This window comes from Cynoglossus semilaevis, chromosome 6 (genome assembly GCF_000523025.1).
Source record: "Cynoglossus semilaevis isolate Cse_v1.0 chromosome 6, Cse_v1.0, whole genome shotgun sequence".
NCBI classification, from domain to species: Eukaryota; Metazoa; Chordata; class Actinopteri; order Pleuronectiformes; family Cynoglossidae; genus Cynoglossus; species Cynoglossus semilaevis.
The window spans coordinates 4591854-4605760 of NC_024312.1; the positions used below are offsets into that span (position 1 = coordinate 4591854).

The following is a 13907-nucleotide window of genomic DNA, read 5'->3' on the forward strand; positions in this document are numbered from 1 at the left end:
TCTCTGTGGAGTTCAGCTCTGATGGTTTTTATGAAGCCAACATTTGTTCAGTCTCCAAGACCTGGTTTTCTGATCAACTACAGACAGAACCTGGAGTTCACTGTCTCCAAGAACAGAGTCCACTCCACCCTCTTTGCTACATCCTCTTTGCTACATCGTTCTGGAAAATCCCCTTTCACTCCACCCTCTCTACTCCACCCTCTCCAAAAAGCCAGCACTGTCCCTTTATCCAGTTCTCAGCTCAGTGCTGGAGCGACTCCTTAAAAAGGTGGTGCTGACCTCCACAGACACTGATGGAGGCATTTCCTGTTTTTGCCCCATCCAGACATTAAAGCCCCGTTCTGGAAAATGAAAAGGTGTGTGTGTGTGTAACACACACACAGAAGGCAAGAGGAGGTGTGTTAGTGCTCCTCCTCCTTCTCTCCTCCTCCCACTCCTGTCCTTCACATCAGAGCAGCAGAGTTCACCATAAAGTCTTTAACATCAACAATACACACACTCAGACACACTCAGACACCTGAGGACCATCTGAGGACCATCTACCTGTGGATTATTGTCATGGATTACACCTCCCTGCTGCTGCTGCTCCTCCTGCCAGGTGAGAGAAACCAACAGGTCCAGGTCTGACCTGATTAACTGTCTCTGAAGACACAGGTAGACATGGAGGCTCCATGGAGACAAAAATCATTGTTATTCTAATATAGAGCTAATATACAAACATTATTAAAAATATTATTGTAATTGTTGTTAATTTAGTCAACATCATCATCATCATGAGGAAGGTCTCCAACTCCGTGCACTGCTGTCAGCTCTGATAATCTGTGCACGTGTGTGCATGAGAGCATCTTCATTCCCAGAGAGGGTGTTACTGCCCCCTGTGGTTTCTGATATAAACACAAAACAAGGAACCAAAGAACCTACAAGTTAACCAAACCTGTTGGAACAGTTTTAACCTCTGGTCCACCACAGGTTAAAAATATCTGATCCTACTTTCAGATAATCGTCTCCAACACAAATGTTAATTTTCTCCCTGCACCAAAGTCCATAGAAAAAAAAATCCACATTTTTAGCCATTGTTATTTGCTGCCTTCTTAGTAAGGAGTTATTTTTAGACATTGTGTCAGTAACTCAAACTGGCCACAGGAGGCAGCAGTGGACAAGCATCTTAAGCATCTTGAGGATTGTCACTTTTTCTTTTTTGAAATGATTTTTTAAATTCTATTGTTGCTGCTGTTGGGTTTACAGTGACTCTGAGCTGTACTTCCTGTTTCCTGTTTTTGGGCTGAAGTGCAAACATCTGCCTGCCTGCTGCAGGAAGTGATATGACAAGTGATGAATGACATCACCAAATGAATCCCATCACTGAGCAGACCCCCACACCCCCACCCCTTGGTCTCTCTGGTTCTGGAGTGGAAATTAAAACAACATTCACATTTAGGTCGTCAGATTAAAATAATCTGGTGATAATCTAGGTGAAAATGACTTTTGACCATAATGTCATCATCATGGTGAGGTTGATGATGATGATGATGATGAAGATTAAGGTCCAGGCTGCCAACAGTTGTAATAAATCCAACTGCTGGCTGCATTAAACGGAGAGAAAACTGTTCCTGGCAGACAGGAACCAAACTCTGCTAGAAAGAAAATGGAAACATGCCATTATTTTTTAAATGTGTCTTTAATTTTTCATTAGCAAAAATGTTTCTTTACTAAGAGCTCACTCTCCTGCACCAAAGGCAATAGAACAATTTTAAATTCACTGATTTTCTTTACTCTGAACTAAAATCACTGAGGGTGGTGTCAGTTTCCAGAGTCTGTTCTATTTTTCCTTATCTCCACCCTCTGATCCATAAATGGTTCCATCTGTTAGCAGTCATTTTTGTGGTGCCTGATTTCTTGGCATGAGTTCTTACAGTGAAAAACACAGATTGTTCCTGGTACTGTTGGTGAAGCACATCACTCCAGTGTGTTCAGTGATGCGGGCAGTGGTGTGAGGTTCACTTTGGTGGATGATCCGACTCTGCGTCAGTGAATCCTGGAACTCTGAACCGTTAAAAAGTTCCTGATCACAGGCTGGACCACCAGGAGGGAAAATAAAACCTTCAGACAGTTCTGGTCCCACCTGAGCCAGAACATGACCAGAGTGAGGAGGAATGTTCCTCTTTCTCATCGATCATTTTGATCACGGGCTCACAGAATCAACAAGTCAACATTCCTAGGAATATGAAGACGGGAATCAGCGCTGAGCTTCATGCGAGGAATTCCTGGCCTGGAAAACAGAGCAGTAAAATATCAGTGAGCTCATGTGCATCACTTCTTCCATTCCTTCATCATCACCATCATCATCATCGTCGTCCCACTGCTGCTGCTGTGACCTCATCACTGTGACACCGAGTGTTGAGGTCACAGCAGCAGGAACATCCAGAGCCTGGAGGAAAGTGTTGAGTTCCAAACAGTGAATCAGAGGAACCGAAATTAAATCCATCACTATTTTATTCAGAAAGTACAGGTGAGCCACCACACGGGGATAAATATAGAGGAGGGTCAGATCCACGGCTCAATCATCTAAAAGTTCATCTGGACCAGAGGCTGTTGCTTCACCGCTGCCTCGTGTGGTCACTTCCTGTCACTGACAATAATTCGAACCAAAGGTCTGGTGTGAACTGAGTGATGATGAATCCACGCGTCACATTAACCTCCATTTTTACTTTGGCACAAAATAACAGTTGAGTTTCCAAAGTGTCCGTCTTCAGACCAGATTAAGGATCAAAATGATCTGGACTTTGGTGAATCATCTCTCCTCCGTGACTGGCTCCTTCCAATGTTAAAAGATCAACCAGATGTTTCCACAGACTGTGAAGAGCACCTGTTGGTGACTCACTCTGCTTTGGACTTTGGTCTGAATCTGGATTCTAGATCCAAGGCGGGTCCTTTCAGGTCCAGCAGATCTCACATGTATTTTCTGTCAAAATCATTTTTCTCTCCATGACATCAGCTCCACCTCCATGATCCCCTTACTGCAGCAGTGGGTTCAGGTGTGGGTGGACACAGTGACCGCAGTGGAACCGACATCAGTCCACATGTGTGACTGTTGATCTTTTCTCCTCTTCCAGATCTTCACTGTTTCAACTTCAACTCAAAGACCTTCAAGATCTTCCGTGGATCCAAAGAAACACAATTTGGATACACGGTCCAGCAACATGAGGCCGCGGGACGACAGTGGTAAGGGTTCTATCCATCCACCCCCCCCCCTCCATAATGAAAGCTTTGATGTTTATTACCAAAGTGACAAAAATACCTCCACAGTCAGACTCTGTGATTTAACAAGATCCAAATACCTAAAATCACGTCTATGACTAGTAAAGTAGGAACACACACACACACATACACACACACACACACACACGGAGACAGCAGAGTGATGGTCCTCCCAGAGGGAGGCTGGGGAATAACAAACCACACAACATAGTTTCCAGTTCCAGACCTGAGCCTGAGGAGAACACTGTGACGGTGAGCACTCCATCAGGGGGCACACACACACACACACACACACACACACACACACACACACACGTGCAGACTCTCTGTCAGGTAAAATCACTGATTTTCTCTATGGACGTTGGTTTAATCATCATGGTCAGCAGTGTGTCCTACAGACACAGGTCCACGTCTGGAGGTCTTTGTGTGCGTCTAAGATCTCAGTACCTGCTCAGGGAACAGCAGCGTGACGGAGTGATGTCAGAGGATCGGGGCGGGTTCCTGTCTGCGGTGGCCGCTGCAGGCTGTGGGACGGGACCATGGGTCCGTCTGCTGTGTGGGATGTGGTTTTAACGGTGCTGCTCCTGTATTTGTTTGATGTGGACTGGAGGAGCATTAGCAGATGAAGGAGTCGCTGCTGTGAGCTGTGGTATGTCCTCTGGTATGTGACTCACTGCTGTTCCCAGAACAGCCGCAGAATTCCTCACCACATGTGGAGGCTGTTTACACTGACAACTGCTAATAGCTGCTCAGTGGGGCTGCAGGTCTCTGACCCTGAGCCCAGGTCAGAGACCTGCTGAATTCAAAGTGGAAGATCTTCAACCGCACCGGAGCCAATACCAAAGTCCACAGAGAAAATCAGTGATTCAGTCCATGAAGAGCTCCAGGGTAATGAAACCTCTCCTCCTCTCTTACCTGAGCCGGTGTATGTGTGTGATTTGGCAGGTTGCTGGTTGGAGCTCCGTTTGAATCCACAGGGCAGCAACAGACTGGCGATGTGTTCAGGTGTCCACTGGACAACAGAAATTCTGTGAACTGCAGCAGACTAAACCTGGGTGAGTGATGCCCTCGTCACATGACCTCCAACTTGTCACCTGAAAACAAAAATCTCAAATGTTAATAAGAAGACAACAAATCATTCATTTAAATAAAACATAAACCTTTTTTCTTCTAGTTATTATTAAAGTTTGCAGATTTATCACTAGATTAAAAAAGTTTTCTCTTTTTCTTCCAGGAAAGCTTTCTCTGGACAACGTGTCCGAGAGGAAAGACAAGATGAGACTGGGAATGACGCTGACGTCCAATCCCAGGGACGGCAGCTTTGTGGTGAGTGACACCACCCCCACCTCTGGTCCTGTTGAACTGAAACCTCCTCGACTGTGATGTGTGGTCCTCATGTGTCCACTCTGTGAATGTGTCTTCAGACCTGTGGACCACTCTGGTCTCACGAGTGTGGAAGTTCCCTCTACAGCACCGGGATCTGCTCCAAAGTCAGTCGGAACTTCAGACTGTCCCACACCATCGCTCCAGCTCTGCAGCGTAAATCCATCCATCCATCCATCTGTCCGTCCATCCACCCATCCGTCCATCCATCCTCACCGTCTTCTGTGTCTTGTCTTCTCAGGGTGTGAGACCTTCATGGACATCGTGATTGTTCTGGATGGTTCTAATTCCATCTACCCCTGGTCTGAGGTCCAGGACTTCCTCATCAACATTCTACATAAGTTCTACATCGGCCCAGGTCAGACCCAGGTTGGTTCATCAGGCACAAGTCTCACATATGAGATGCTGACGTTTGTTTGAAGAGACAAGTTTAAACATTTCATTTTACTAATAAAAAGATCTAAGTTACATGTTTGACTCTGCCACTAGAGGCAGTAGTGAAGCAACCCCTAATTTATCTTTGATTTAAAACTGATGCAGGACATTGACATGTTCACAATATTGTAGGTCAGTTCACTACGTACCAGCAGGTGTCAGTATTAAGAACATCACCGACGAGACCCGCCCCTCTGGACCGGGACGTGAGTTCTGTTGTGTTTCTACTGCAGGTGGGAGTGATTCAGTACGGCTCCACGGTGGTCCACGAGTTCACACTGGGTGAGTACCAGACCGTGGAGGAGGTGGTGGAGGCCACCAGGAGCATCGACCAGCGTGGTGGAGAGGAGACAAGGACGGCACTGGGCATCAATGTGGCCAGGTACCAGCATTTGAGCAACTGTGAAGACTGGGTCATAGAACACCAGACGTCCAACTCCCCGTCTCTGACAAAACACTCTCCATTCTCCTACCTTGAAGGTCGGAGGCGTTCCAGCGAGGAGGTCGACCTGGAGCTAAGAAGGTGATGATCGTCATGACGGATGGAGAATCCCACGACAGTCCTCAGCTGGTCCAGGCTGTGGCCGACAGTGAGAGGGACAACATCACCCTGTACGCCATCGCGGTGAGTCTGTCCCGCCTGACCTGACCTGCCCCCTGTCCCTGGTTAGCCCCAGTCCTCCTTCCTGTCCTACCTCTGTTGTCTCTGGATCTCCTCCAGGTCCTGGGTTATTACAACCGTCGAGGAATCAACCCCGAAACCTTCCTCAAAGAAATCAAGTTCATCGCCAGCGACCCCGACGAGAAGCACTTCTTTAACGTGACGGACGAGTCGGCGCTGAAGGACATCGTTGACGCTCTGGGAGAGAGGATCTTCTCTCTGGAAGGTCGGCCCAACTCTCTGTGAAAATGAAATAGAAGAAAAAGCAGATCAGACAAAATGAGCAGGGCGCCACCTGTTGAACCAGACGAGTTTGTTGGTACTGGTACCAGCTGGTCTGAGTGTCCTGTGTCCGTCCATCGGTACAGTCCAGTGTGATCTGTTCTCTGTGTTTGACAGGAACCAGCAGTCAGGGCCGAGGCTTCGGACTTCAGATGGCTCAGGCTGGGTTCTCCTCTCACCTGGTTAAAGTAAGTCTGGTCCAAAACACGTACGGAACCAGAGACACAGAGAGATAACACACATAGAAGGAACAACAACAACACACACACCCACAGATGCCCCCCCCCGCTGTACTACGATACAGTCAAAGTACTGCAGTAAAAATAATTGAACAGATATTTTTGGAGCCACAAATTGAAAACACTGATGAGTGAAGACTGAGGACGTTCCTGGTTGACAGTCTGACTTCTTCTTCTATGGTTAACTGCTGCAGCTGGTCCAGATCAACACTATGAGGCGCTAACAGCAGTGTCAGTGTGTCAGCCCGGTACCACCTCCACCCTCAAACTGGAACTGTCTGGTTCTAGTTGTGGTTCTGGTCCTGACATTTGAAGAACAAGAATTATTTCTGTTGTTTTTTTTCCAGGGAAAAATCTAATTTGACTGGTTTCCAACGTCAGAGAGTGAAAATGGAAACACTGGTCTGCGTGTGTGTGTATTTGTAAAACAAAACAGATGTAACACACACATAGAGACACACACACACACACAGACACACACCAGTCAGTGTTGTCGAGGCCAAAGTATTTAAGTCTTTATCCAAATAAGACAAATAAAACTTGAAGCCAAATCTTCAGATTTTCCAGTTGAAGACGAGTCAGTGAGACCGAGTCAGTGAGACTCAGTCAGTGAGACTCAGTCAGTGAGACTCAGTCAGTGAGTCAGTGAGAGACCGAGTCAGTGAGACTCAGTCAGTGAGACTCAGTCAGTGAGACCGAGTCAGTGACTCTGTGAGATGGTCCTCCTCCTCTCCAGTGGTTCTGTTGAGGTACAGACTCGGTCCATGTTCCGTTCACATCCTGCAGGTGGGAATACTTTGCAGTTTTTCGCAGTAACTAAATAAACATATATAGAGAGGTGTGTGTTCTTCAGCGGGTCAATAAATCCCCAGTCCAGAATCCAGAATCCAGACGTCAGACTGGTTTCCTCAGGTAGAACCGGAGAAGATTCCAAACATTTCAGCCTGGATTCCTGACGATGGACCGACCTGGGAACGCTGCAGTTGGACGCTCAGCTGTAACTGAATCTGCATGATGAGAAAAACATTTTGTGGTTGGGCCCGGTATCAGACAGAACTGACTGCAGGACTGAGTCCAGACTCCAGAGTCCAGGACTGAGGAGGAGATTAGATGTGTTTGTTGTTCAAGAATCAAGACCAGGGGTGTCAAACATATGGCCCGCAGGCCAAAGACCGGCCCACAGCACATCTAACCAGGCTGTATGTGGGTCCTGAAACCACGTGTTTGACCCCCCTGTTCAAGTTCCCTTTTTTCTCCTTCTCTGGTCCGTTCTGCATCCTGTAATGTCAGAGTTTTAGGATTCCCACTGACCAATAAGATTCTGGATTCTGGATCTGAGCCTGGATTCTTTCTAGTTGGCCCTGGTACCCTGAATATTGAGTTCTTTTGACTCTAAATGGTTCAACATAAATTGGTGCTTCAACCGTTCCCACGTGTCCCTGTCTCTCCTCCAGGACGGAATTCTGCTCGGAGCCGTTGGAGCCTACGACTGGAACGGTGCCGTGCTGAAGGAGACCAAACAGGGGAAGGTGGTGCCTCCGAAGTCGTCCTACCAGGAGGAGTTTCCAGAGGAGCTGAAGAACCACGCAGCCTACCTGGGTGAATGGAACTTCAGGACTTCAGATCAGCTGTGATGTTGGCACTGGTCTGACTCTGGTTCTGTTCACGTTCTGGTTCTAGGCTACTCTGTGGGCTCACTCATTTCTTCTCGCGGTGCCCAGCTCTACGTAGCAGGAGCGCCACGATTCAACCACACCGGCAAGGTCATAGTCTTCACCCTGAAGAACACGGGGAACTTGACCATCCTGCAGTCACTGCTGGGAGAACAGGTCCGACACTGAACAACGTGACAGGAAGAACGGAGCGGTTCTATGGATCTATCTGAAACAAAAAATTTCACGTTGCTTTCTCGTCATCGTCTCTCGTAGATCGGCTCGTATTTTGGCAGTGAGTTGTTATCGATGGATGTAGACGTGGACGGACAGACCGACGTCCTCCTGGTGGCAGCACCCATGTATTACCATCAGGGCTGGGAGAGAGGGAAGGTTAACATCTACACCGTTACACCTCAGGTACTCAGCTGTCCTTCTGGTCCTCCTCTGATTGGCAGCTGGTCACATGGTTTTTAGTAACATTGTCATTGCTGTGTCTACTGTCGACTGCTTGTTTTTTTCTGCACCAATGCTAGGCAGTAACTAAACTTTTTTTGTACAGACTACGTTTATCCTGCAGGGGGTGCTGGTGGTAACTGAACGCTCTCTAAACTCACGCTTTGGTTCAGCCATGGCTCAAATCCCCGACATGAATGGAGACGGATTCAGGGAACTAGTAGTCGGAGCACCACTGGAGGATGACCACCAGGGGGCTATTTATGTTTTTCATGGCCAGGACAAAAGCATCCAACCACAGTATAAACAGGTACATGTTGATTGGCCGCTGCACACAACGGAAAAAGATGATTGGATGGGAAACAAACGGCGTAAAAAAAGAAAATCTGTGTCTTTTCTCGTGTAGCGTTTAGCTGCTGCAGGATTCTCCGCAGGGCTGCAGTACTTTGGACAAACTGTTCATGGCGTTCTGGACATCAACCAAGATGGGCTGGTGGACCTGGCAGTGGGCGCACTGGGAGCTGCCGTCATCATCTGGTTGGATAACCACTCTACATTACACATCTAGTTATCGTAACTGTAACGATGCTAAGGCTGTTAGCTGTGAATAGTTCTTAGGACATTTTCAAAGATCCACGGTTCCACCCACACCACTTCTGATGTCAACACCAAGAATCTTCTTTTTTGTAGAAAAAACAAAGACGTCTGTGTGCCGACTAGCTAAAAACACCATCAATATTTTTAACGATTCACAGATGGCTTATATTTAAAGACGCTTATATTTAAAGGCGCCATCAGTCTTGGACCAGAGCAGTAATCGGTTCCTGACAGACACCGACATGTGGGACGCAGCTCTGGGGTTAACGCTGTAGTCAGCTCTTTTCAAAGAGATAAATCTTCTGCTCCTCATCCTCTTCCTCCTGCTCCTCCTCCTCTTCTTTGTGCTCCTGCTTCCTCCAGGTCTCGTGGTGTGGTCCAGATTCAGGCTCAAATGACCTTCGAGCCCCAGAAGGTCAACATCTTCAACAAAGACTGTCGTCGAGGAGGGAAGGCGGTCACGTGCATGTCTGTGACGGTCTGTCTGAGTCTGGACTCCAGGACCAAGGCTGCGACCAAGACCAGGACAGATGTGGGTAAGACGGCTCTCTGTTCTCCTCAAGACTGGAACTGTTGGGTCTGAAGTGTAGACATCTGCAGTCCGGTCCAGGCAGGACCTGGATCAGGACTGAGAGAACGGTTCTGTTCATTAATGTGACAGTGATTCAGTGTTGGCAGATCTTCAACCAATCACTACAGACCCTGTAGACCTTCACTGAGCTGAGGGTTCTTTGAGGACCATCCAGTTCTGAATCTGAATCCTGGCCCTGTTGTTCTACATCATCAGTGTCAACTGGTACCGATCATTTACAGAAAAAGGATCAGGAACAGTACCAGAAAGAGTAGGAAGAAGAAAATAAAACAGATGATGAAGGGGTAATGAAGACCATGAAAGGAAGAAGAAGAAGATGATGATGAAGAGACAACCCTTCAGTTCAACCCAGAACCTCCTGAATCTATTTCCATGTCCATCTCAGAAACATCGGTGACATCACTGCTGCCTCCATCTCCACAGCCTTGGGTGGATGTTCCTGTTAGCAGTTTAGCAGCTAACTGATGGAGGTGATGGTTACCACAGGGTTAACATCCTGTCAGCGCGCCGCGACCTCAGAACACGGCCGCACCAGCAGTTGTTTTTTTCTATTGGATGTTGAGTTTGGAGAAGGTTGTCTGGTTGCTCCTCTCCTGACTGGGTGTCGTTGTGTAAGTGGCTCCAGATGTTTCCAGGATGGCAGCATGGAAACCCTCGCTAACGTGCTAACAGCAGCCAGACACTGTTATAAAGTGTCACTCCTCCTTCCTCCATCACTTCATACCTTCACCTCCTCCAACTCATCTGGACTGGATTACACCCAAAGACACACACACACACACACACAGTGTATCTGTGCTGACATCAAACAGGCTGCAGACACTGTGTTTCTGGACGGACTCAGGTTCTGCCTTCAGTCTCTTCATCAGTGCAGACGTGGCGTTCACCTCTCTGTGCACTGAGGAAATCTGACACTTCAGATCAACACATGACAGCAGTCGCAGAATCAATTGAATACAAGAAGGAGGAGAAGAAAGAGAGATGAACTCAAAAGGTCAACAGGACACACAACATATATATATATATATATACATATATATGAACATATATATATGTATATATATAAAACCTATGGTTTTTGTTACTGTTGACCTTATGACCTGTCATGTTATGTCATCACTCCTTCTGCTACAGAGTGGTAATAAATTATAGTATTGACCACAGTCTGGGCCTCTCTCAGGTTGCCTCTGGGCCACACGTGGTCCCCGGGCCCCTGTTTGAATAGACTTTTCAGTGAAGTTCTTCCTGCTCCCACAGCCATATGGTACAGCCTGACGCTGGACGGAAAACGTTTTCCTCCAAGAGCCATTTTGGACGACTCCGACAGACATCAGCCGAGGAACCTGGTCCTGCAGATCGGAGAACAGAGCTGCCAACGCCTTGGCTTTTCTGTGCAGGTGCAGTAAACACACGTGTGTCCCCCCCCCCCCACACACACACACTCACACTCACAGTTGCAGTGGCTGAAGTGTTTTCTGAACAGGAGACGACAGATTACGGACGACCTATCACAGTACTTTTGGAGACAGGGGGACAGGATCCAGACGAGGGTCCAATACTGGACCCAGACTCACCGAGAATCCTGAGGTCTGAGGTGAGAGCTCACACACAGACAATATCATGGTCAGAGTTAACAACCTCACTGAAGCACAACCAGGAACTCCACAGAAAAAAAATCATCTTTTTAAAATCACAGATGTGACCACAGGGGGCAGCGGTGGACCAGCAGCTCTCCATTGGTTTTCTTTATGGACTCAACGCTGGTCTTTTTCTTCTGCTCTAGCTTCCATTCTGGAACGGCTGTGAACAAGAAGATGTGTGCGTTCCAGACCTGGTCCTCAAGAGTCACACGGACCTCCTGAGTGTTCAGTCAGTAACATCTGACCTTCTGACCACTGACCGGTGGGCTCTTCTTCTCCTACTGAGGTACCATTGTTTATTTTCCATTTTCAGACAGTTCTGCAGCTCCAGAGATCTGGCAGTCTGGTCTCTCTGCCACCACCAGGGGGCGAGGGCAGACAGGACGTTTGTGGTGGAAGCCGGGCGAAAGCGCCTGGTGGTATTCACCCGATTAAAGAACGAGGGCGAGAATGCTTATGGAACTGTTCTCCACATCTCCATGTCCAGGAACCTGCTGTTCTCCAGCCTGGTCGTCAAGGTTACCACCGTTTGTTCTTCTGAAGTGAACCAAAACTCCTAAAGTCAACCAATACCTTCATTGGTAATGTTGAAGTTACTCATCAGACTCCTCCCCCTTTTCTCCACAGGACCAATCAGATGTTCAAATTGATTGCTTTGCCAATGACACGCTGGCCAATCAGACGTCCTGTTACATCAGCGCTCCATTTATGAGATCCATGTCTCAGGTACCAGGGTTCAGACACACAACATGACGTGGAGGTGGTGTACAAACTGTGGCTCCACCACTCAATGAGTGGCTGTAGAAACGGACGGAGACGAGTGTCAGGAGAAAAGCAGCAAAGGTCAAAGTTCAGGTTTATAAGACAGTAGTGAGACCTGCTATGATTGGTGGGAGATGGAGCTCTGTGACATGGGTGTAGTGATGGTTGGTGTAACAGAGGGAGAGAAATAAGGGTGAGGTGGAGGGAGATAGAGAAGATGATGATGAAGGTTTCTGTACTCTATCTGTGGGCATGATACCAGTAGGGGGCGTAATGCAACTCATAATAACCACATCTGTGGCTTTTGTGCGTCACTCATAACACGATGCAGCTGTAATCATGCAACAGGCCTTTAAAAGTGTGATTAGCACCACCTATAGGCCAGAGAGGGGGCACTACATGTCCAGAAAACAGTAGGTTGAAGGAGGCGACGTGCTCCAGCTTTAGGTCTGATCTGGTTGTGGTTCGACTCCAGTTTCAGCAGCAGGTGTCGGAGCATCGGTTCAACAGTGACGGCCGCAGTCACAGACACCGATGACTGAGCTCCCTCATTAGTCTAACGACCTGCATCAGCCCGTCACCCCGAGGGCCCCCGCCCCTCAGATGCCTCTCTGAACAAAGAGACTTTTACGAGTCCAGACTGTGGTGTAGATTAATGTGGGCTTCCTGTTCACCAGACTGTGGTGTGCTGCTGTGCCAAGGTGAGACGCAGCCTGAGGGCCAGAGTCAGAGTCTGAGGAAGATCTGAGACCACAAGAAAGGAACCGATGGACCCAGGAACCGTGTCAGTGGCATTTCAGGAAAAGGTTCTAGAGTTCAGTTGACAACCACGTCATCTCCTTGGTTCTTCAAAACAAAGGTCTTTAACAGGAGGAACTGTCACTGGTCCTTTAGTGGTCAGTCGAGGTACTGCAGGGGTCACTCGCACATACAGCAGCACATGTGCCCTGACGTTTGGTCAAAGCACCAGGATCGTTGCAGGAGTTCTGTTCAGACGTTAGGAACAAACGTGGATGAAGAAAAGAGTCTGAGATTCAAACCTTCATTTGTTCCAGGTCTCCTTCCGTCTGGAGTTTGAGTTCAGTCCCTCCGTCTTCCTGGACCACGCCCAGGTCATATTATCGGCCACCAGGTGAGGCGCTGGTGCATCTCTTAGGACTGACTCTGTATGATTTGAATGATTGACAGTCATGTGACAGTCATATGACTCCAGTTTGTCCATGTCTGTGTTCAATCCAGTGAGGGTCAGGAGGCATCCGTCCAGGACAACCACAACAACATCCTGCTTCCTCTTAAGTACCAGACAGACCTGCTGTTCACCAGGTATGTCACAAGACTCTGCCGTGAATCTCCACCAGGGGGCACTCACTGTCACTTCAACCTGGTGTTTGTCTGTTCTCATGACAGAGACCCCAACACTCCTCGCTTTGAACTCAAGGCGTCTTCATCGTTACCGGACCAGACCGATGACAGCTCGCTGACCTTCAACCTCACCTACTACGTGAGTCACTTCTGGTCCCCCTGCTGGATGGGCGAAGAATTACAACAGCTCAAAAGCTTTTTGACAATAATAACAAATCAATTGTGTTGTGACTGCACACACAGATCCAGAACCTGGGCGTGTTCTCAGTGAAGAACCTTCTGTTCAGAGCCGACCTCTGGGCCGTGACCCCACAGAACAACCAGCTGCTGAACATCACAGACTCCAGCATCCTGGCACAGGTGTGACGGATCGAGGGTTTCTAAGGAAAATTTAAATACCAACTTCAGTGTTTGGATTTAAGTAAGATTTAGGATTTAGGTTCATGAAGTTTGAACCTTTGAACCCAGTGAGAATCTGAGCGTTCAGTCAGGATTTAAAGAAGTCAAAGAAGAGAGAAGGGAGGGTTTCAGGATAACAACATCTGAGCGGCTGCTGTCGTCTCTTTTAATGACAAAAACACACCTGAA

General features: G+C 47.9%; 1 protein-coding gene and 1 long non-coding RNA gene across 4 annotated transcripts in view; one reads left to right on the top strand and one right to left on the bottom strand.

The window, feature by feature from the left end:
* The first annotated feature begins 495 nt into the window (after positions 1-495).
* itga11b (integrin, alpha 11b) overlaps positions 496-13907 on the top strand; it is a 14632-nt gene continuing 1220 nt past the window's right edge. Inside the window, exons 1-25 of one of the 3 annotated variants that reach the window (XM_025056216.1) lie at positions 496-598; positions 3114-3222; positions 4204-4313; positions 4493-4584; positions 4683-4797; positions 4883-5010; positions 5310-5458; positions 5557-5701; positions 5798-5963; positions 6137-6207; positions 7713-7857; positions 7939-8087; positions 8187-8330; positions 8473-8676; positions 8773-8903; positions 9327-9499; positions 10813-10952; positions 11039-11149; positions 11339-11424; positions 11509-11713; positions 11823-11921; positions 13013-13089; positions 13197-13280; positions 13365-13458; positions 13563-13679. In XM_025056216.1, coding sequence (XP_024911984.1) covers positions 559-598; positions 3114-3222; positions 4204-4313; positions 4493-4584; positions 4683-4797; positions 4883-5010; positions 5310-5458; positions 5557-5701; positions 5798-5963; positions 6137-6207; positions 7713-7857; positions 7939-8087; positions 8187-8330; positions 8473-8676; positions 8773-8903; positions 9327-9499; positions 10813-10952; positions 11039-11149; positions 11339-11424; positions 11509-11713; positions 11823-11921; positions 13013-13089; positions 13197-13280; positions 13365-13458; positions 13563-13679 — 3084 coding nt within the window. In that variant the 5' untranslated portion in view covers positions 496-558. Of the gene's footprint in view, positions 599-3113; positions 3223-4203; positions 4314-4492; positions 4585-4682; positions 4798-4882; positions 5011-5309; positions 5459-5556; positions 5702-5797; positions 5964-6136; positions 6208-7712; positions 7858-7938; positions 8088-8186; positions 8331-8472; positions 8677-8772; positions 8904-9326; positions 9500-10812; positions 10953-11038; positions 11150-11338; positions 11425-11508; positions 11714-11822; positions 11922-13012; positions 13090-13196; positions 13281-13364; positions 13459-13562; positions 13680-13907 lie in introns of those variants that run through there. The other 2 variants (XM_025056217.1, XM_025056218.1) reach the window with 2 other exon arrangements.
* LOC112487104 (uncharacterized) lies at positions 1513-5361 on the bottom strand. Its single transcript, XR_003049873.1, has 3 exons — positions 5226-5361; positions 4174-4352; positions 1513-2269 (listed from the first exon to the last, which is right to left on the bottom strand). It is a non-coding gene; the product is annotated as an uncharacterized LOC112487104 (long non-coding RNA).